The sequence below is a fragment of the Arvicanthis niloticus genome, chromosome 27 (genome assembly GCF_011762505.2).
Source record: "Arvicanthis niloticus isolate mArvNil1 chromosome 27, mArvNil1.pat.X, whole genome shotgun sequence".
Classification (NCBI taxonomy): domain Eukaryota; kingdom Metazoa; phylum Chordata; class Mammalia; order Rodentia; family Muridae; genus Arvicanthis; species Arvicanthis niloticus.
This window is the reverse complement of record NC_133435.1, coordinates 13,194,547-13,217,244: the sequence shown is the minus strand read 5'-3', so window position 1 is coordinate 13,217,244 and position 22,698 is coordinate 13,194,547. Positions and strand designations below refer to the sequence as shown.

The window sequence follows — 22,698 nt, the reverse complement described above, 5'->3', positions numbered from 1 at the left end:
GAATTATGTACCCCATTTTAAATTGGGTTATGTAGGTTGTTGGTGTCCAACTCCTTGATTTCTTTTTAAATTTTTGATATTAGCCCTCTGTCAGATGTAGAGTTGGTGAAGATTTTTTACTAATCTGTAAGCTGCCATTTTGTCCTATTGACAGTGTCCTTTGCCTTACAGTAGCTTTGTAGTTTCATGAGGTACCAGTTATGAATTGTTATCGAATTGAGATACTATCTTGGTACATTTGTATTTTGATTATTAGGTGTCTTTTTCTGTCTCTGTCTCTGTTCCATTTTTTTTTTTTTTTTTGTCCTTATCTTACCTGAAACAGAAACATTTCTGGGTTAAAAATTTTGAGATGTGTGGGTGGCCCCATCCCTCAACTAAAGGCTGTGCCTATCTACTGGAGGTGGTCTCTACAGGTTGTATTTCCCCTTTGTTGGGTATTTCGGCTAATATCATTACTATTGTATCCTGGAGTATGAGGCTTTCTAGTGAATACCCTCAGTTCCCCATCCCCCACTGCTACATATTTCTATTCAATTTCCTGACCCTTAGTTTCTATTTTTTTAAGAGCAGAGTTCATCTGCACAGTTTACAATCCCATTACTAAAACACAATAATTATCTCTGAGCATAACTCCTAAGTATAAAATTGTTTTAAAATTTTTCCACTTAACCTCAAGAATTCTATTTGTAGCTTCTTTTTCTTAGAGTTTAATTTCTATTAAACAGTCATTTTTGGATTTCTTTAGCATCCTTTCTTCTATATAGACTCTTTTTCTGTTCTCATAAAAATTTGTCATCTACATTTTATATGATTAGATTACATTGAGCCTTTTAGCTTGAATACTAAAGTTTTAGATTGTGATAGTCCCACTGCATAACAGCAAGCTGAATGTTATTGTTTTGTACTCCAAGACAGAGTCCATTGTCTTTAGTCCACTTTGAACTTCTGCAATTCCTGACTCAAAATTTAAAGTTGGAATTAGAGGTGTCCCAATATGCTCTGTTTCTTCTTATTATTTATTTATTTTTTTTACAATTACTTTGTGAAGGTATCTGCTACTGATCGCTTCATCTGGTAATTACTATGTGATCTATGGTTTATTCGAACAATACAGTGACTTTTAAAATTATTTTTTAGTCCGTTTCTATTCCCAAATAATTTTAGGCACCAAGTCATGGGTGTGTTTCAATTCTGTAAAGTAAAATCTTAGGAAAAAAAAATCTAATTCCACAGATAAAATAATATATGAATATAAGAAGTGCTAGCCTAACATATAAAATGTCATAAAAATATTAAGAGCACTACCTTAAGTGTTTGATAATTGACTTTTTGGGAGAATAAAGACTGTGTTTAAAAAACATGCCTTGAGGTTTTTGTGTTTTGTTTTAAATAGCAAATCTTCAATATAAGATGAATGTTTTCTCTGGGGATGAGTCTGTGTATTGGTATTTTATTGCTACTTTAGATAACGTTATTGGGCAGCCTGAGAAAATAACTTTTGACAGGACTAAGTAACTCTAGCTTAAAAGGTGTGGATTAGATATGAGTTCAGGAGATATAACTCTGAGTGGAGAATATAGCATACTGATGGCATGAGTTTGTTACTCTTATTTGTATATAGGGCTTTTTTCCTCCTTGACTTGTTAATTGACAGATAACTTGAGGAATGGATCAGTAACATAGACTAATTTGTAGGAATCATAGGAAGAAGTATTTCTATGATGATAGGAAGAAAGTGCTGTTTTTCATGCTGTCTCACAGCTAATCATCGCAATATAGTCAGCCCCATTCTCTCCAATCCTATTATATCCATTTGTAAAGAAAATTACGCCCTCTTTTGTGTGGCAAGATATTAAGCAAAACATAGTTTATTGAAAATGCGTTTGATTCAGATTTAAAAGGAGCAACAAAAAATTATAATCTATGTTTTCACTGTGCTTTGACCACAGGCTTCTGTAAACACTGGTTATCAGACACAAGAAGCACGTCGTAAATACATTGAAGGAATAGTAATTAGGGACCATGAGTCACAGAGAGCTGTCAGATGAAAGGCATAAAATTAGCTTTTTCAGAGCTTCTGATCACAGTAACATTTTAACTTTGATACTCATGAAGAATATCAAATCGAAGATGAACATGTATAAATATTGATAACCCATATATTCTATTGGATTTGTCAAGTATAATATCTTTCTCTGAGGCCTGTACATATTCTTAATCTCAAAGTACACACAGAATGAAAGCAAATTTGTGAGGATGTTTGCTGTTCTTATATTATACTTTTGAGAAATTATGTAAGCAACATCCCACACAGCATGGACTTCATTTTTGTCTGCTGTAAAATGGAAATCCAAACTGGCACCTGAGGCTAAACATGTTTATATCCATGGATTCCACAACACAGGGACAAAACAATGCTAAGTCTAAAAGATAAAATGCTGTTGTTATTTACTGTATTTGCAAACACGGTTTAGGAGTTCCTTTTAAGGAGATGATTTCCTTAGAAGTACCTTCCCATGTGAGAGGAACAGGGTCACCCAAATGTCATGTCCGTTTTCTAGAAAATTTCAGATATTCTGTGGGAATGAGTGTCAACATCCTATATAAAATGAACAAGGTCATTCTTACATTTTAGGAATAACACCAGAAATATAAAAATGAAGACTAGGATTAAAAATAAAAATCAGGAAAAAATAAAAATTAGGGACAGTAATAAGTAACTATGAAAACGTAGAGATAATTGTATTGGGGAGGCACAGGTGCTTCATTGGAACTTATGGTGTCATAATGTGCTTGGCAAACAGTCTTCCTTTGGACTCTGCGACATTTCTAATTCTGTTTCTATTTTAAATTAGCTAGAAATTGTTGCCAAGTCATCTTACTTACTGACTTGACATTAATACCAAGCTAGTATTTTAGTGGTTTACAATTTTTAAAAAATCCTTGACTGAGTCTTATTTCCAAGTATAATATGTAAACAAGATAGATGTAAAATGCTATAGTCAAATTCCTTGTGGCCTTGTCTCCCAGCCTTTCATACAGTTATTTGTGAATCTAAACAGATAACTTAGAACAGTGAGCCAAACACAGACTCCATGGGACATTTAAGATCTAAAGTATAAAAAGGAAAGTTAAGCAAGCAATGGGAGGTAGTAACTGTGAAGACAGCCAGCACAGAGGTGAGTATGTTTGACTGTGACGCATTAGGAAAGTCACAGTGCTAATAACCCAGGTAGGGCAGATCACATAATCTAAGAAGCTCAGATGGGGAATCAAAAGTGATAACATAGTTCAAAACCTGAAGGTAGCCTTTGTAACTGGAGTAGATATCTATGGGAATATGCTGCTTCCTCTTTATCCTTAAGCCATGAAATTTACTGAATCCTATGACTAATGAGCCACTCAAATGAGTGGGAAAATATCAATATAAAATATTGAGCTGATATTATATTCAACTAAGCTCTGATTGCCTGTTTCTGATGTCTCTAAGAACTACGTAAAGACATATTTGTTAAAATTGAATTCAAATTTTATTTCAATATAGGAAAATAGCTTAACCATTCTCAGTTCTTATGTTTTACTGTGCATAAAAGTAACATCTTTCTAAATGTCATTAGTAGCAATGTTCTTTATTAAACATATTACAAAAATAGAAACATTTTAAATTGGTTAATGCCCAAAATGATATACCAAAAGTACCTCACAGTGATGTCAGCTATTAAGAATGTCATGCCTGTGAGTGTATTTGCATATGTTCTCTTTACTTCCCAAATAGGCATTTTCCCTGATAATTTCAGCTACAAAAGGGACTGAATTAGGCATGTTCTCCATCTATAATGTGATTTATCACCTGAGACACAGAGTCAATGATTACTTTAGAGAGTGGAGAAAGAATCATATAGACCAGGTTCACATTCCAATGATTATAACATAATAACATGTACTTAACTCAAGTGAACATAGGTTAATCCCTTTCTCCTTTGATCTCTGTCATAATCAGATTTGTTGCTTTTTACCCTGGACTTTTATCTTTCCTATATCTCCCATTGGTATCTCATTAACCCACATGATTCTCACAGTCATAGCCAACTTATAAGGGTTGTTTCTACAGCTGGATAATCTTGTTAATGTGTTTTTTATACATTGTTTATATTCATAAAAATGCTCCGGAGAACATAGTCGGAAGACCTATGTGTGAGAAACAATTTACCAATGCAAACTCAGCATTCATGATCATAGTCTATTTCATGTGATATTTTGTATGGTTTGTGAAACTTTTTTTTTTAATAAGTCTAGGTTTTCACCATGACTTTAATGCTCCAGTATATTTTAGTGCACGGACATTCTGTGCCTCTTCAGTGGAACTTATGAAATAATATTATATATTATTGGTCTGGATTAGACCAATGGTAGAGTGTTTGCATAATATGTGCAGAGTCCTGACTTCAATTCCCAGAATTGCAAACTGAAAACACATACACACGCACACACACACACACACACACACACACACACACACACACACACCCCTTCTCAATGTAATTCTATTATCATTTCCTGTGTGTCTCATGTGTCAGCTCTATTCACTCCTGCTGTTGTAATGCTTGGCCACAGTAATAATTGCTGCTAGTTATTGAGTGCATATAACAATTGGGTACTGGGGTTTGCTCTTCCGTGTCTTCTCTCACCTGAATTTTATTCAAATGCTATTCTGGAGAATTATTTTTCAAATTAATTTATTTGCCTTTATATGTTACCCTATATTAACTGAAAAAAATGCATGACTTCACATTTGTACACAAATTTGTACATTTTCTTTCGATGAATGCTTACTTGGGACTTTCCTACATTTCTTTATTTATTACTTTATATCCTTATATATTTTGATCTGAAGAAAGTATTAGGTGTATGATTTTAATTTTTTAACCAGTCTTTAGGTTTTCCTTCCATTCTATTTACTGTTTATTTGTCGTAAAGAAGCTAGTTAGTTTGTTATAATTACATTTGTCCATTCTTGCCTTTGATGCTCATAACTTGTAGGATTATATCCAAATGTTATTACCCAAACCAAGAGCAAAGGACACCTGCAATGTGTGTTCTGTCTGAAGTTTCACATTTTTCATCTTATGATTAAGTCCAAGTCACTTCAAATGGATTTTTTGAAAGCTTATTTAAGTAGTATCCAATTCTCTCAACAGAATTACTAAACAGAAGATCCTTTTCCCATTGTATCTTATTACTTATTACTTATTACTTCTGCTGAAGATTGGTCTCCATAATTGTGTGAACTTTGGTAAAAGAAACTGATCAGATTCCACAGTCTTTGTATGTGGCAGTATCATGTGTTATAGCTTTATACATAAATATAAATGTATGTATCTCAGTTTGTTATTTACTCATTACTATTGATGGATGGCTTCCATTAATATAATTCAGTTGATAGAATGTGTTGTTCTTTTAATATTTGAAAAATGACATCCTAATTTCTTTTAGGTTTCATGAATTAAGAGGAAAAAATAATAATTAAGTCATTGACTATAAGAAATTTTTCATTTTTCTCTGGTTAATTTTGGGTGTTCTTTGTCTTTAGTCTTCAAAAACTTCAATTTTGCTCAGTCCTGTGGTATATATATATATATATATATATATGGCATACATATATAAATATATATACTCATTCATATTTATATATATTTATATAAATATATACACAAAAATACATGTATATATACATACATATATGCACACATACATATTTATGATCTATTTAGTATGTTGAACCTCAGTTTTAGGACTTTAATTACATTTTTACCTTTTGAAGCTATTATTTCTTCTAATACAGTCTTAATTTTACCCTCTTTGCCTGTATATACAGGCTTCTAGCTGAATGTATTGACATATATATGTAAAAGTTTGCTTTGTATTGTCCTGCAGATTCCAGGAAGATTTTCTTTTTAAACAATCTGTTTTATCTTAGTTCTTTAGACTGAGTAAATTTCCCTGTCATCTTTATTCTATTTTTGACCACTCCTAAGGAGGTTTCTATTTAGATTACTCCAATTTTTCCATTCTATAATTTTTATTTGATTTAAATTGTATCTTTTATTGCTTTACTGAGATTTTCTGGACATTTTAAAAATTTGTTTGTAAAGACATTTTGTAATTGCCTCCTGAAGCACATTACTATTGTCTTTAAAATTCTGTGTTAAAGAACTTTAATTTTCCTTGTTTCTTTTTTCCTGTGTGTATACACTATGTACACCATGTGTGATTCTGGTGTCTGCAGCAGTCTGAAGATGATGTCACTTCCTCAAGATCTTGAGTGACAGGACATTTTAAGCAACCAAGTGGGTGCTAGGAAACATATCTGCCCTCTGTAATAACACCAAGTATTCTTAACATCTGAGCTCTTTCAACAGCTCCAGGTTTTTTTTAAATCTCCTTTTTCATTGAAAATAGGTTCTTCTCTAATTCAATACAGTCCAAACACAGTTTGCCCTCTCTCAACTCTTCCCAGATACTCCTCCACCTTCCTTTTCCCCATCCATTTTCCTTCAGAAAGGAGCTGGCTTCCAAGAGACATCAACCAAATATAACAAAACAAAATATAACAGGACAAGACATATACCCTCAAGTGGAAGTTGGATAAGACACCCCAAGAGAAAAAAAAGACTCTCAACAGCAGGCAAAAGAATCAGAGACACACTTACACTTACTGGTTAGGAGTCCCACAAAAAATACCATAACGTGTATGCAAAAGATGTGATGCATCTTTGTGCAGGTCTTGTGCTTTCTATTTCAGTCTCTATGAGCCTATGTGAGCCCATTTAATTGATTCAGTGGGCTTCATTCTTCTGTTGTCCTCTATTCCATCTGACTCCTGAACTGCTTGAAAATTCTTGGTAGGTAATTCCTGTATCTGATTCAGTTTAGTGTTGGCATCAGTTGATTGTCTTTTCATTTCAAGTTGTGATTATCCTGGTTCTTATATCAGTTTATATTTTCATTATTTTCACTATAGTCTGCTTGGGTGGCTTTTATGGGTTCCAATCTCAGTCACACCTCAACTTTTAGAATCTGTCTTATACTATTTTCATCTCATTTCATAATATCATGCTTCTTTGTTCCAATTTGTCCTTGGTATTGATGCTAGAGAATATAGAATACATTTTGCCCATCCAGTGTTTTGGTATCTTTAAATGAAAGAAGGACATTCCAATGTATGTAAAGGGTGCTTCTTGCTGATTACTTCTAGTGTCAGCCTAATCCTTTCTTGTGTCCTTAGCCAGGCAAAATGGTGAGGGTGTTAGCAGATGAAAGAAAGAAGCTTAATACACAAAAGAAGGTTCTCTCCTCAGACACTTTGTGTATTCTATTTTTTTTTTTCAACAGAGCTAGTGTCTTGCAAGTTATCATTACTCTTTAAGAACAGAAACCAGGCATGATCTTAAAGATCCAATGACATATAGCTTTTTGTGCTTCATTAATTTTATCTCAGAGATCTAAACAATCAACCACAACCAGAATGTGGCTAGATAATAAGGTGAATAAATACTTTATCAATATCGATAACAATTATTGTTCTTTTAACTGCTTGTTGAGAATGTCTTTAAAATTTCCTCATATTAATTATACTTAATATTATAATTGTTCTCCTGTCAGTCTGTGTTTCCAACTCACTGCTAGGATGTCAATCAGCAAACATGCTGCTCAGGGAAGGCAACATGTTGTCTAGCATAGGGGTCCCAGCCCATGTTTCTCCAGGTGACACTGGAGGGGATGTTGTGGTTCTCAAACTCCTGTGCACTCAGTTGCCACTGTGAGGCTAGAAGGAAGAGTTGAGAATGGGGCGGAGGCTCTGCGATGAACAGGAGTGTGTGTGTATGTGGGGGATCCAGTGCTTAGCTCTTAGTGAGTTGACAGGAGTAGGGAAATCTTTCTATGGAATACTTAGGTGCAGATCTGTAAAATGAAGGCCTACTCCCTCACCCCAACCCTGCAGTCTGTGATGAGACAGTCCTTGTTTGTCCCACCTATTGTATTCACAGTGAATGAAGATGCGTATACATACACTGGGTGAACCAGTGATTAAATACCTTTTGCAGGAAGGGATGCCCAGGAAGGGAAGCTCATCGGCTAAACAATTGAGACCTGTCTAGATACCTCGTTAGCATGGAGAACTCTAGGTTCTATAGTATGTGACTGGTTGTTTTATCCTTTTAGTGGACTGTTGTAATCATATACTCCAGGATAAGAACCAGGTGAGAAACTGGTTGAAGTTCCTTCCACTCTCAATTATGAGATTCAGTGGGGTTTTGAACTTGATACTACCTTACTAGTTCTTCTTACTGGTGGCATGGTCCATTGCCCTTCTCTCTATTCCCCAACTATTAAGCTTTCTCCATGATGTGCATTGCTAAAAAGCATGTACTCAGAAGATGTATTAGTTATAGACACTATCTTCATCAGAATCATTACCAGAATCTCTATTTTAAGCATAATGAAAGCTAGAATTTAAAAGTTGAATAACTGGGCTAAACTGAGCTAAAATTTCAATTTAATGTTTTTCAATCCTTTTTAAAATTAAGTATCAAATAATCCCCTTTTTATATTTTCTAGTTTCTGAAATTTTATAGATTTTGCAAAGCTTTTAATTTTGTTATGGCTATTATTTCATAAATCTCTAATATTACTGGGTATATAATAAAATTTTATATTTGAGACAGTTTTCTATGACTCTGGTTACTCAGTAAAAGAAATGTGGTTCCTAGAAGAATTTTTTCATTACTACATTTGTAAATGCAAACAGTCAGTTTAAGAACTTACAGTTGACAAAATAATTTAGGAAGAACAATTTGTATTGTTTTCCAACTAGAGAAATATATTTATGACAGTGACACAAATGTTCTAAATGAATTTGCTCATTAATTAAATGAGATAAGAATTCACCAACAAAAATTATTTTAAAAATAATTTATTTGTTTCAGTTTTTCTTTCCCATGTAACCATCCTGTAATATAGATAGTGAATATTTTTTCTCCCAAAGCCCATAGAAGTTAGAGATTTTAGAATATTAACAATTAGCCGCTTATAAATCAAAAATATTTTTGTTTTATATATATTTATTAATTCTTTGAAAATTTGTACAGTTTGTTTTGGCCATATTTGTTAAATTATAAGTAAATAGTCAACATAGTACGTTTTTTCTTTCATTGAAGATAGATTCTTTTTTTCCTACAATATATCCTGACTATAATGTCTCTTCCCTGTATTCCTCCTAGTCCCTTCTCACATTCTTTCTCTCCAAATCTGCTTCCTGTCTTTCTCTAATTGGAAAAAACTGGATTCTGAGAGATAACAACCAAAATATAACAAGATAAAATATAAGATGAAGGAAAAGATATCTATTGAAGTAATCAACAGGAGCAAAGTATCCCAGTAGCAGGCAGAAAATATATTCTTTTTTAAAACTATGAGAGTATAAATTATATGAATATTCCTTTTCTGGCCTTACTATCCTTCAAAGAAACTGTATGGCATTAACAACACTTTTGCCCCAAAATGCATATCAGGAATGTGTGCAACAACCCAGAAATTCTTCATAAGACAATCATCCTGTCATCCTCACCTGAACTGGGAATGGCTTCTGGCCACATTACTTTCTGCCATATATAGTTTGTGTTTCTTAATGTACTATAAAAAGTTTGAAAAAAAATGTTATTTTATTATTCATTTATCTTTATGGCCCAGAGCTGCATTAGTAAATAAAAGCATTCAATATCTGCCCCAGGCTGAAGCAGAGCACCTAATGAAAGCATGAAACCCTGAACTACAGCAGAAACTGTAAAACAAGAACTTAGAGATCATTGCTTTAAGCCTATAGCATCAAGTCTCTGTTGAGTTTATTTTCCCTGAGATTGGGGTAAATGGTGAGTATCTTAGACTTTAGCATGATAAAGTAGCCTGTGGCTTTTTATAAATATTAATGGAGAAATAAATGTATGAGGTAGATTCTATGTAGAATGGATGGTATCATTGCAGACTCAGATTGATCAACACTTGGTCCTACCTATTTCCCCAGGTGCTTACAGCTTTCTTTCCAACCAATTGTACTGGAGCATATTGGTCTAACCCAAATAACTCTACCAGAAAAGTCATGCCCTATGGCCGTACTCTGCCACTCTGCCATTTTCAGTAGGATTTCAAGCTGAGGTAGCAGAATCCTGGTTTCAGTATTCTTTTTACATTAAATGCCAATTTTCCTCATGTCTGTGAAAAGTCACAAAAGGGAAGGATGGCATTACTTTACTTGTCCTCACACTCTACGTTCTTAACTGGCTTAATGCTATTCTAATTTGGTGTCTGTGGAGTATGTTTTGCTTTATGAATATGCACTTTCTGCTAACACAATGGCTTAATGACAGATTCCTGGTTTAAATTCTATACTTTTCAGCTTACTTAACTGCCCACTAATCTTGTCATCATGTTGATTGTTACTTTTCCCAATTACTTATGTACCTAACACTAAATAATTTTATGATTTATCATAAGCTCCAAGATTTAGTTTTTAAAGGGAGTGTTATTTTAATGACAGTTAAGTACAGGTATTTTGACAATTTAATTTATTCTGATTCTGTTACTATTAAGCTATAAGTTGGTTCATAAGCCAGCTCAACAATATACCTGGTAATAATTCCATCTTGAATACAAAGTGTTTTCCTGTTTTATTTTCTCAAAGGTTTCATTTTATATTTCATCATTGTCTTTACAATAAGATGCAAAACAGTTCTGATCCATGAAGTTTGTAAGGGCTTTGAATCAGTTGAATACTTCTTAGTGTGAAAACAGAAATTCATGCTGCTAAGAAAACAATTTTCTTCCTCTTAGCCATCAGGTATCACATCATTGTTTCAGCCTGCTTGTGAGGAGGACTGATCAAATTTCCATGTTCATTTCACAGGTGATGGAAATTAAAGGACAAATGATCCATGTCCCAGAATCAAGTGCCATTTTGTTTTTGGGCTCTCCATGTGTGGACAAGTTGGATGAACTCATGGGCCGAGGACTTCACCTCTCAGACATCCCTATTCATGATGCTACCAGAGATGTCATTTTAGTTGGAGAGCAAGCAAAGGCCCAGGATGGCTTGAAGAAGAGGATGGATAAATTAAAGGCCACCTTAGAAAGAACTCACCAGGCCCTGGAAGAAGAAAAAAAGAAGACAGTGGATCTGCTGTATTCCATTTTCCCTGGTGATGTAGCTCAGCAGTTGTGGCAAGGACAGCAAGTACAGGCCAGAAAGTTTGATGATGTCACCATGCTCTTCTCTGACATTGTGGGCTTCACAGCCATATGTGCCCAGTGTACTCCCATGCAAGTGATCAGCATGCTCAATGAACTCTACACGCGATTTGATCACCAGTGTGGCTTTTTGGATATTTACAAGGTAATGGATATGAGCTACTTATATATATGTACTTTAATAACAAGTTCTCAACTCACAAGAATGCATACTAATTTGAACTTGATGATGAAATATATATGTATATATATACATACTTTATACATGTAACATTTGATATATATGTATGTAGAGATAGATAAATCTTTTTATAGAATACACATCTTTCTAGTATCTTAGCAAAAATTAATTATTTCAGAATACACATCTTTCTACTATTTTAGCAAAAGTTCATTATTTCATCTTAAAGTATTGACTTCAAAAACCCTGATATTGCAGTTTAAAAAAGAGTTCTGCACAACTACTTCTTTTTATTCAAAACTTATAATACTAAGCAAATTTGAAAATATAATTAGTTTTTGCTTAGAGAGTGAGACTACAATATATATTAAGAATCTTTATTTTTATTAAAAAAGGAAATAACAAGTGATATTAAAATATGGTTTATATTATTTACCTTTGAGTAATCAGTTTTTTCACGATGTCAGTGAAGTGAGGTCCTTTAATTCTAAAAGAATATATGCAAGTATTCTCACTATTTCCTACATGGTCAATAGTTCTCAGTCAGAACCTTAATATTCTTAGCTTTGAAATGGAGGTAAATCACAAGTGTGTAAGAACCACCATTTATTTATTTGGTTTCGGCAAACTCTGTATGAACTTGTTAAAGTTGCAGCCATACTTTCAGAAGTTCAACTTTCTACCTACTTAATAAATGAACAGTTTGCAAACATTTTTACACAGTTTATGTAATGTCAGAGTCCCTGCATTTTTACATGAAGGTCAGCAGGGACATTTAATTTAAGCAAATGGTGAATGACAAGGTTTTAATAGACTCAGAAAATTTGAGCAGCTGCTCCTTTTCATGGTCTAAGCTGCATGTAAACAGATTTGGATAGAATTTATGTGCTTCTTTTTTCTCTCAGATTATGATTCATGAGACATTCATATTAAGATGTGTCTCCCTGAAAAAAGGAGACTATATAGAATAATTATATCAAACACGTAGCAGATGCTCACTTAGTCTCTGAGTGGTAAGTATTTTGTGTGGAGGATGGCTAAGCAATATGCTTTGTTATATAAAATCAGAGTTTTTACAAATTGCCTTTAGCCTCTCTGTAATTTATTGTGTCATAATTTGTAATAAAAGTATCCCAGTTTCTGGTTCTAAGTTAGAGGGAAACCCTCTAACTGCACCCTATATCTTTTTGCTCTTGTGCAGTGATATCTCCTAAAAAAAGAAGAAATCAGAACAAGTTTGCCTGTACTTTCTTCCTTCAAACTTCATCTTACATATTATTGGGATCATTAGTCTCACTGTTTTAGTCACTGAATTTCAGTGTTAGCCTCTTCCAGCTTGCATTTTTTTTAATTCTAAGATTATATAACTATGGAAAAGATAGATAAATAGATTCACTTTGTCCAGTCTATAATTTAAAGAAGATATAAGTGAGGCTTTGAAAAGAAGTATAGGAAAAAAAATGTGATGACTTCTGGGGTTAGAAAAGTAGTTCCTAAACTTAAAAATATAATGCCCTTTCATAGACACCTTGGAAAATAAGCCTGTGAAAATATGACATGATCTTCACATTTTCTTGTATGTTATTAAACCTAGGACACATTCCTATAGGCATGAATAATTACCAGCAAGTTTTATCTTGCAAAATGATTTTCTTGATGTAATCCTTAACTGCACTCTATATCTCTCCTGTATGAGTGTATGTGTGTGTGTGTGTGTGTGTATTTAAAATTAAACAAAAACAATACAAGTAGCAAATTTTTTAAATAAGCTTGCTTCTCAAATTTAAGTAATGAAGTATGAACTTAAACAATTTCAGTGCTATTTGTTTTTAACATATTCAATGCTAGGGATATATGGATCTGCAATAGGTAGATGGGACAGCTTTAGCTATTCATTTTGGTTAAAAAAAATTGCATTTTGCCAATCGAGACACAATATGTGCTGATGTTATGAGGATGATGAGGCTGGAGAAACGGACAGATGGGGCCAAGATGGCTAAGACAAAGAGTGCTTGTTGTTAAAGCATGAGGACCTGACTCCAGGTCCTCAGCACCCGCACAATATCCAGGAAGACTGGAGTGCACTTGTAACCCTGCTGCTGAGAGAGTGGAGACAGGTGGAACCTGATGGGCTGTTTTGCTGGGTAGCTAGACCATGAAACTGTAGGTTCAGTGAGAGAGTCTCAAAATATTATGGCAGAGAATGACAAAGGAAGATGCTTGAAGTTAACATTGCCATTCATAAGTACATGTGCATGCAAGTGAGTGCACACACACACACACACACACACACACACATTATCTTTAAAGGGATGGGGAAAGGAATAGGATAAACAGGTACATTGTGAGAAATAAATGAGAAAGAATATAAACAAGCAATTCTTAGTCTGACCTTCTTAGTTTCTATCAGTAATGTTTATTTTTAAGCATATTTGCACTATGTTGTATTCACTAGAATAATTACTACTACGTGCTATGAACTGTTGAATATTTATAACATAAGTCACATGCATATATTAACTGCTGTTGAAAAATATTAAATCCCAAAGGCCTTTTTTAAGCAACCTTGTTGATTTACAGAATGTAAGACAGTTGTTAGGTTAAAAGTGTGGGTAACTCTCGAATAGAAAGTTTGAAGAGGAAAAATGTGCAAGCCTTGTTTATATTACAAAGCAGATAAAGTGGAATATAAAAAGGAAACAACGTAGGAGATATCTGAAAGATATACTCCAGTCGACACTGTAATACCCAGTCTCTATACGTGTGCCTGGCCTCCTCACCTTTCAGTGTTTCACTATCATTACAGAAAAGCAGTGCTGAATTATAATTGGAGTGGAAGAATTCAGCAAATGTAGGCCATGTTAAGAAGATTCTGCTAAAATAATTCACAGTTCTATAAAGTGGGAGGTGTGGGAAGAAGCTATGCATTTTACTGAGCACATTTTAAGCCATGAGAAAGTTAAAGGTTTTTCATGGGCTTGGCTGCCATGATTTTTACAGGTACGTGGATACTGAGGAAGACCCAGGTAATCTGGAGAAAACAGACATTATGATTTCTACCCCTTTGTAATCAGATAGACAGAGTCAGCAAAAGGGCAACATCAATAATGTACTAGGGCCTACATTGTAAAGTCTGATAATGTGTAGGAAGCAAACAATAAGAGAATGGTAATTCTAACTTATTTAAATTAATATCTGTTGTCAATAGAAAGAGTGATAGGAGCTTTGGACAGTGGCACTGCACTGGAAGTTTTACTTCTCTGCTTTGACTTTGCCAGCAAATTTGGTAAGAGGTAAGGCAGAAGCAGAGAGAAAGCTGGATCCCCCACTCATCATCATTTTTACTGTCAATAGCTTTCTTCATTTTGCTTTTTTTTTTAGTACCATACCCAATAAAGTGAAATTATAATAGTGTCTAGTACAAAATAAATATAATGTTAGCTGTTTCTATTGTTTTAGGTATGTGTACTTAGGTATATGGCAGGGGAGCTATGTAATATGTCTAAATATCTATGTGTATCCCTTAATTGAGTGTATTCAGTGTTTATTAGAAATGAAAAAATGTAAATGATGAGATTTGGTCCCTCATGACTAAGACTCACCACAGCATCCCTATTGTATCAAAACAAAACTACATTTCTGACAAGTTAGAAAACTTGAGCACTTCAGAAAACAATAAGAATGTGAACCTTGTTTCTTCCTATCTTTTTTTTTTTAAGGTTTTCAAATTTTATTTTGATGGAACTGGAGGCAACAGTTCACTACTACTCCGAATACCTAAGCCAATGCAGTAATGACGCCAGCAGGAGACAGTGGTGGGATTTAGAAAGAGGCAGGCCTAGCTGCCGGGAGCATGTTTCTGACCGAGTATTTGTGACCAGGGTTGTTCCTACATCTGTCTTCAGGAATCAGAGACTGAGAATAGAGATGTTTTACATCTTCTTTCTGCAGATGAAAAGAGAAGCACTAGCCCTGAGGCAAGGTGAAGTTTGCTCTATCCAATAGAGCCTAAGCCAGAGAGTTTGTAGCATCCCTGGAGCTTCCCCAGGTTATTCTGTTCTAGGTTACAAACTGTACATAATTATTTTTCTATTTTTCAATACTTGAATTTTTCATGGAACCAGCTCTTGAAATTGAACAATATTAATGATTTATTTTTAAGTGTATCCTTTAAGAATTTCAAATATATAAGTTATTAATACAGAAACACTCTATTGGCCTGAATTCACATGCTAGGCATGTAGACATATGTCCTTACACGTGCATTGCCAAGGCTTCACTCACTAAGAAATATTTGCACCCCAAAGATAAAGTCTTTTTTTTTTTTTTACACATACCCATTTTTTAACTTAAAATTTACATCGGCTGGTTTTTATAACTTTGTAACTTAAAAAAAAAAAAAAAGTCAGACTTAAGTTAGCCACTTTCCAGTTTAAGATATACTCATTGAAGTCAGAGACTTTGTTAACAGTTTTAAAGAAAAAATTGGTCCAGTTGGTTCCAGAAAGCTTCTTCTACGAAGCTGGCCCTAACTCTGTTTATTATTGCAATAGAATTGGAGATGAGACACAATATGTACCTTTTGATGTCTCTTAGGACCCTGATAAGCAAAGGGTATGACTTAAGAATTTGACATCTGCTGAAGCCTTTGTTCAACTTAAAGAAACACTTCTTTTGCTTAGGTAGAGGACAGCCTCATGCACCACACACATAGACTATTGCCTAAAGATAGTTACAATTTCTTAACTACTGTCAGGATATCTTTGTATGCTTTCTACTGTGACAACGGATTGTTTGAGCCTGTCTTTTTTAAAGAAGATAAATATAGTCTACATCAGTTCTGTAGGCAAAAACAAAAACAACAAAACAAAACGACAACAAAAAAACCCCACCAAAACTCAAACCCAAATTTAAAAAAATCAATATGAAGACATCAGCATCTGGTGTAGGCTTCATGCTATGTCTTCACACTACAAAGACATTGGAAAAGAAAGAGCCAAGCCATCACCACAAAAAAAAAAAAAAATTCAGTTTGTCATTACTCAGTTCCTAGGCCTGAAGATTTCCAAAGACACATGCTTTCTACTAGGCTCTGACTCCTCATAATTTTGTTTTGAGGATTAAGATCTTATTTTTTTAAAGGATGAGTTTTGAGACATTCACATCAATACATAAACACAGAATTCAGAAGTATATAGAGATAAATGTCCATAATAAAACATTTTTTTCATAGAAAATTATCAGTGTGCACTATTAAAATTGCATGTGTTTGTTTGCTTGCCTTTGTATTTATTATGTGTGTGTGTTTGCATGTAAGTGCCATGGTATGTATTGGAGGTCAGAGGACAAATTGAGGAATTAATTTTTTTCTGCTTACCAAGTTCATACTAAGAATTGAACTCTGGCTGTCAATCTTGGTAGCAAATATTACCCACTGAACAATTGTGCCAAACCACACTTTTCTATGTTTGTTTGTATTTTAGGGAAGATGAAAGCCAGGAAAATATGTTGGTGACAATCATCCATGCTTCATACATAAGACACATTTGGAGAACCCAAATGCACATTTTGGATAAGGCACAATATAGGAAACTTAAATGGTTTCATTTATAACCTCATTTATAAGATAGAAAAACAGGCTTTTCTCACACAAAGTACTATGTCTACAGCACTTTTTGTTTCAAAGATTTTGTTTTGTTTTACACTTAACAAACAGGCTACTAAATCTGCCTGTCCACTGGATCTAGGCCAGCCTTTGGGGAATGAACCGTAACCTTAAGGATGTATTAGTTCAGCTAGACTCAGATTTTACATCAAGAATAAAATGCTTTCTTTTTCTTTGTTTCTAATAAACCAGAGAATTTTTCAAACTACTTATTTATTACTGAAATTTTATAAATACATATGCCTCATTTTTTTTTCTGCTTCCCCAAATGAAATTACAGTCACACTTACAGTCTCCTGGGAGTTACATATTTTGTGCTTTTGTTGTCAGTGGAGAAACTTCTGAAATTGAACAGTTAAAGACTTATACTCACTTTCCCAATAACCTTATTCAGTACTGTCATTTACATTACATTGCCACTACTTGATTAGACAGAGTGTAGCAGTTTCTTGCCAGTAAGTTAGAAGAGTTTCTGGATATTTGTAAAAGTATTTATAACTTCTGTAATAAGAAAGCAGATGCCCATGGATGGTGACAAACGGTATGGAAGTGTGCACTGGAGCACGGTGCTGTGATTGGAGAGGAGCTGGTTTCCATGTGATTGGCGGTGAGGTGGGAGTCACAAATAGACATTCTATTCTAACAACTGTATTGCTAGGTGAATTATTTTGTCAGTGCTTTCAAAATTACCAGTGAAGTTTTCTCCCTTTAGTATTATGCCTGTGTCAAACATGGACTGCAGATAAGGAAGACAAAAAAGGCTTTGTAGACATTAACAAGCTAGAAGAGTGACAAAGAGAGTACTCTAAGCAGCAGTGGAATTAGATTCTTAATCAGAAAAACAAAACAAAACAGAACAAAAAAAAAACCAAACAAAAAGCCACCTCACAAGGAATGGTGGAATCCAGTAGAGTGAGATACAGGTGCAAAAGTCTGTATATGCTGCACTATATGGAAATCTTAGGCATCTTAATGATTTTCCATTTGATTTTATGAATGAGAGCAAGTCCTTGTAGAATTTTAAGAGGAGTAACATATTTTCTAGTTCCACAGGAAAGGACTGCCAGGTCTGGGTTCAGTCAGAGAAGATGAACCTAACCCTCAAGTGACTGGAGGCCCCAGGGAGTTTAGAGGTCTGGAGGAGTGCAGGGTCAGGGAATGGGGACATCCTTGTGGAGATAGGGGGTGGGCAGGAGGTGTGGAATGTGGAACAGTTGGAGGGTGGACAGGGAGAGGAATAAAATCCGGAGTGTAAAAAAATAAAAAGAAGAAATAAAAAATGAGTAATGTAGGGAAGGTGGTGATATTAAAGTCTGGTTCCCTAATTGCTTCTTGATTTTGTCAATAAAGAAGGCCTGGGGCCAGCTGCTGGATAGAAGGTACAGATGGGAGACGTAGGAAAAGAGGGGCTTTTCAGCCAGGCTTTGGAACATGTAGCACGCAGCCATCATGTAAGATCTTGGGGAGCTAGAACCAGCAGCCTCTGCTGCCAGTGGATGGCCAAGGAGGTTGGCGGGGCGATGGGGTCTGGGAGCGAGCTGATACAAACCATTAAGTTTAGGGCAGAAGGAGAGATGAGGTAATACACTGTTAAGGGCACGCATCTCCAGGAGGGAGGTATTAGAGCCCAACAATTGTGCTAGCAAGCAAATTCTAAAGTAGTAAAGCTGTCTGAGTGTTTTTCATACGCTGAGCAAAGGTGGGTAGAGAGAGAAGTCCTGTTGGGAGATGGTTGCTATCAATCCTGGGCTAATCTGGATGAAGCAATAGGAAGCTGAGAGGGGTCAGAGTGCGTTGGCAGCTTCTGGGAAAAGGCAGTAGCATGCTTTTAAATTTACTCGCAACAGAGTAACAAATAGATTCGCTTTCTAACAAAGAATGTAGGGTAGGAAATAGATTAGAATGGACAGTTGATACTGACCATATTGACATAACTCAGATAACAGACATTGATAGCAGAACTTGGATGTACAAGAGCCCAGAGAATGTATCTAGCATTGTCTATTTAATGACAGAAACATTTCTATGCCACCATTTATAGCCGAGTCACTTCAGTATGTTGTTTATGCATCCGGCATGGAAAATTAGAGTTGACTAGATAATATTTCACTTAGAAACATGGAACAATAACTATTTTGAAAAGTAATTTACACTGTCGTACTTACTTTATACATGGCTGCAACACAATATTTGACCAGTGCAACATAAGAAAGAAAGAATTTATTTTAGCTGACAGTTTCATGAAAATACATTCATCATGGCAGGGAAGGCATGAAAACAGGAACATGAGACCAGATGGTCACACTACATGGTCAGTCAAGAAGCAGAGAGAAGGAAAAAGTAAGTAAGGGCAGACCATTAAGCCTCCAGGTCCACTCAGAGAGTTTTCCTTTTGTCAAAAAGAATCCACTGCCTAAAAATTTGATAACCTTTTTCAAAAGCAGCATCATATGGAGAACAAGTGCTCAAACCAGGACCTATTGGGTACATTTCACATTGAAATATTTCCAAACACTGCCTGTATTGTTTTTTTTTTTTTTTTATGACTAAGATATATTATAATTCTAACTACTATACTAGAACATGGGACTCCTAAAAGTGGGAGTGGGTGTATCTCTGGCCCTTTTGCCTGTTCTTGAGACTCTTTTCCTCCTGTTTGATTTCCTTGTCCAGCTTGCTTATAAGGGCTTTGCCTTGTCTCACTGTATCTTGTTTTGCCCTTGAGATTTCTTTTGTACAGGATGATGGGTAGACTCCAGCCAGAACAATAGTTTTAGTACAGACACAGTAATAGAAGGTAAAGAGAGTTTGCAAAGAACATCGTGCTCTTCATTTTGATAGGAACATGTAGAGAGTCTGGAAATCGGTGTCTAGTTGTTGAAAATTTTATAGGACTGATAATGAGCAACAGAAAAATTGAATCTCCCTTATCGAACTTAAAATTTGAAACAATTTCATTGGATATTACAGTGTATTTTTTTCTAATATGATTCAGCATTCACCAATATTTACAATCAGTAATCTGGACCCTGGCATGAATATATTATACATGATTGAGATTCCTATTATGGATCTGGAGGTAGATATACTTACCGAAAGTTTATCAGGAACAGAGCTCTCTCTGTCATGGGCAGTCATTTGGAATTCATGGCAAACACTTGGGAATAGTTCCTAGGCCAAATTACTGTTCTATTTATATCCATGACCTCCTTTAGGCTGCTGTATCTAGTAAATGCTGTAAAGACACCCTTAAAGGCAGTATTTGGGTCAGAAACATCAACCAAAATAACTGTAATTAGATTTATTGTTTTAAGGAAGGGAAAGGTTGTTTTCGATGAAGCCCTATCAGTCAGCATTTAGTTAAAATTATTTTCTTTCAAACCTTAAATCATCATGTGTAGTTTACTTGGATGTATTTAATGGAACTCAATGAACTTCGGATCATCGACTGTATACTGTGCCACAGCTTTCTGGGCAGTTGAGATGCGCATTAGCATGTATGAGTGTCTGCACATGCCTGTATGCACGTATGTGCATGAGAGTGCATGTGTGTGCAAATATTATGTGTGTGCCTGAGTGTGCACATGTGTGCACCTCTGTATGTGTATGTGTGTGTATGTGTGTGTGTACATTTATGCTTATGGGTATGTTTGTTTGACCGAGTCATTGTAATCTTCGAATCTGGAAAAGTTTGATTCTGTTGTAAACAGACTGGAAGACAGAGACTAGCTTAGGAGGGGCTCTCAGTTGAACTGCCCTTCTCCTTTACACAAGATGAAACAGTGAAGGAATGATATAGTATTTTTTATCTCATATCATGCCTTTTTGTAAAATCATTTTTAAAATGTCTTGCAGCTTGTGAAAATATAGCTAACCAAACCTTAATAAAAGTTACAGAATGTTAAATATAGTCCCGAGTTTTACATTTGAAACATATGTTGGTGTCATTAGACATTACTATCCAGTAAGTGTTAGAAATAATTGCAATTGAATGCATTTAGTAAAAATTATTAGGCAGCTTGATACTGAACTGGTGGGCAGATGTTAAATCAGTATCCAATATTTGTGGAGTCTGGATGTAAGCACATGCACACAGGTGTATGCACACACTTGTATACCTTTGTGCCCACATGAGGGGGCATGTGCACACACACACACACACACACACACACACACACACACACACAATTTACTTTATGATAGGAACAGTAAATTTTTCTTCACAAATGGATCCAAGAAAATTACTCTTCACACTCTACACCCCAAGATAATGCTTAACCATTAACTTGGATAGAACAATACGAGTGAGGTGGGGGATGAATAAATTTTTGTAAGTGACATTAAAGTAAAGGAAATGGACTCACAGCTTTCAGAAATGTGTTTATGACCCTTTATTTCTAGAAAAATGTAGATCTATGTAAATATAAATTTTATTTATTATTAATCATTTTATCCCTTTACATTTCAAACTAATTCATTTTTATTCATTTACATTTATTTACATGATATTCCCCCTTACTGGTTACCCATCTTCAAACCCCACATGCCATCCTCTCTCTCCCCCTCCCCTTTGCCTCTATGAGGGTGCTTCTCCACCCACTCATCCACTCCTGCCTCACCACTCTAGAATCCCCCTATGCTGGGGGATCAAGTACCCACAGGACCAAGCACCCCGCCCCCACTGATGTCAGATAAGACAATCCTCTGCTAAATAGAGCTATAGCCATGGCTTCCACCATGTATACTCTTTGGTTGGTGATTTAATCCTTGGGAGATCTGGATAGTCTAGTTAGTTGATACTGTTCTTCCTGTGGGAGTGCAGTCCTTTTAAGCTCCTTCAGTCCTTCCCCTAGCTCTTCCATTGGGGTCCTGGAGCTCAGTCTGGTGGTTAGCTGTGAGTATCTGCATATATATTAGTAAGGTGCTGGTAGAACCTCTCAGTGAACAGCCATACTAGGTTCCTGTCAGTGAGCGCTTCTTGGCATCAGCAGTTAGTGTAAGGTTTTGATGTCTGCAGATGGGAAGAATCTCTAGGTAGGGTAGTCTCTGAATGGCTTTTTCTTCAGTCTCTGTTCCATTTTTTGTCCCTGTCTTTCCAGTGGACAGGAACATTTCTGAGTTAAAAATTTTGAGATATGTGGGTGGCCTCATCCCTCAACTGGAGGTCATGCCTATCTATTGGAGGTAATCACTACAGGTTGTATCTACCCTTTGTTGGGTATTTCGGCAAAAGTCATCCCATTAGGTCCTAGGAGCCTCTTGTTTCTCTGGAGTCTGGGACTTTCTAGTGGATACCCCTAGTTCCACATCTCCCCTGCTTCATGTTTCTATTCAATTTCCTGGTATTCTGTATTCTCCTTGTCCCTTCCAATGTCTGATCCTGCCCCCTATTTTTCCTCCCCCTCCTTTCTCCCTCCCAGGTCCCTCCTTCCCTCTACCTCCTCTGATTATTTTTGTTTCCAATTCTATGTAGGATTGAAGCATCTACATTTTGATATTCCTGTTTCTTAATCTCCATATAGTTTGGGGATTGTATCCTGGGTATTCT

At 35.3% G+C, this 22,698-nt stretch overlaps 1 protein-coding gene across 1 annotated transcript in view; it reads left to right on the top strand.

Annotated features, from left to right (window-relative positions):
- The window catches only part of Gucy1a2 (guanylate cyclase 1 soluble subunit alpha 2), a 277,967-nt gene that overhangs the window by 136,342 nt on the left and 118,927 nt on the right, over positions 1-22,698 (top strand). Inside the window, exon 5 of the mRNA XM_076926158.1 lies at positions 10,964-11,449. Coding sequence (XP_076782273.1) covers positions 10,964-11,449 — 486 coding nt within the window. The remainder of the gene's footprint in view (positions 1-10,963; positions 11,450-22,698) is intronic.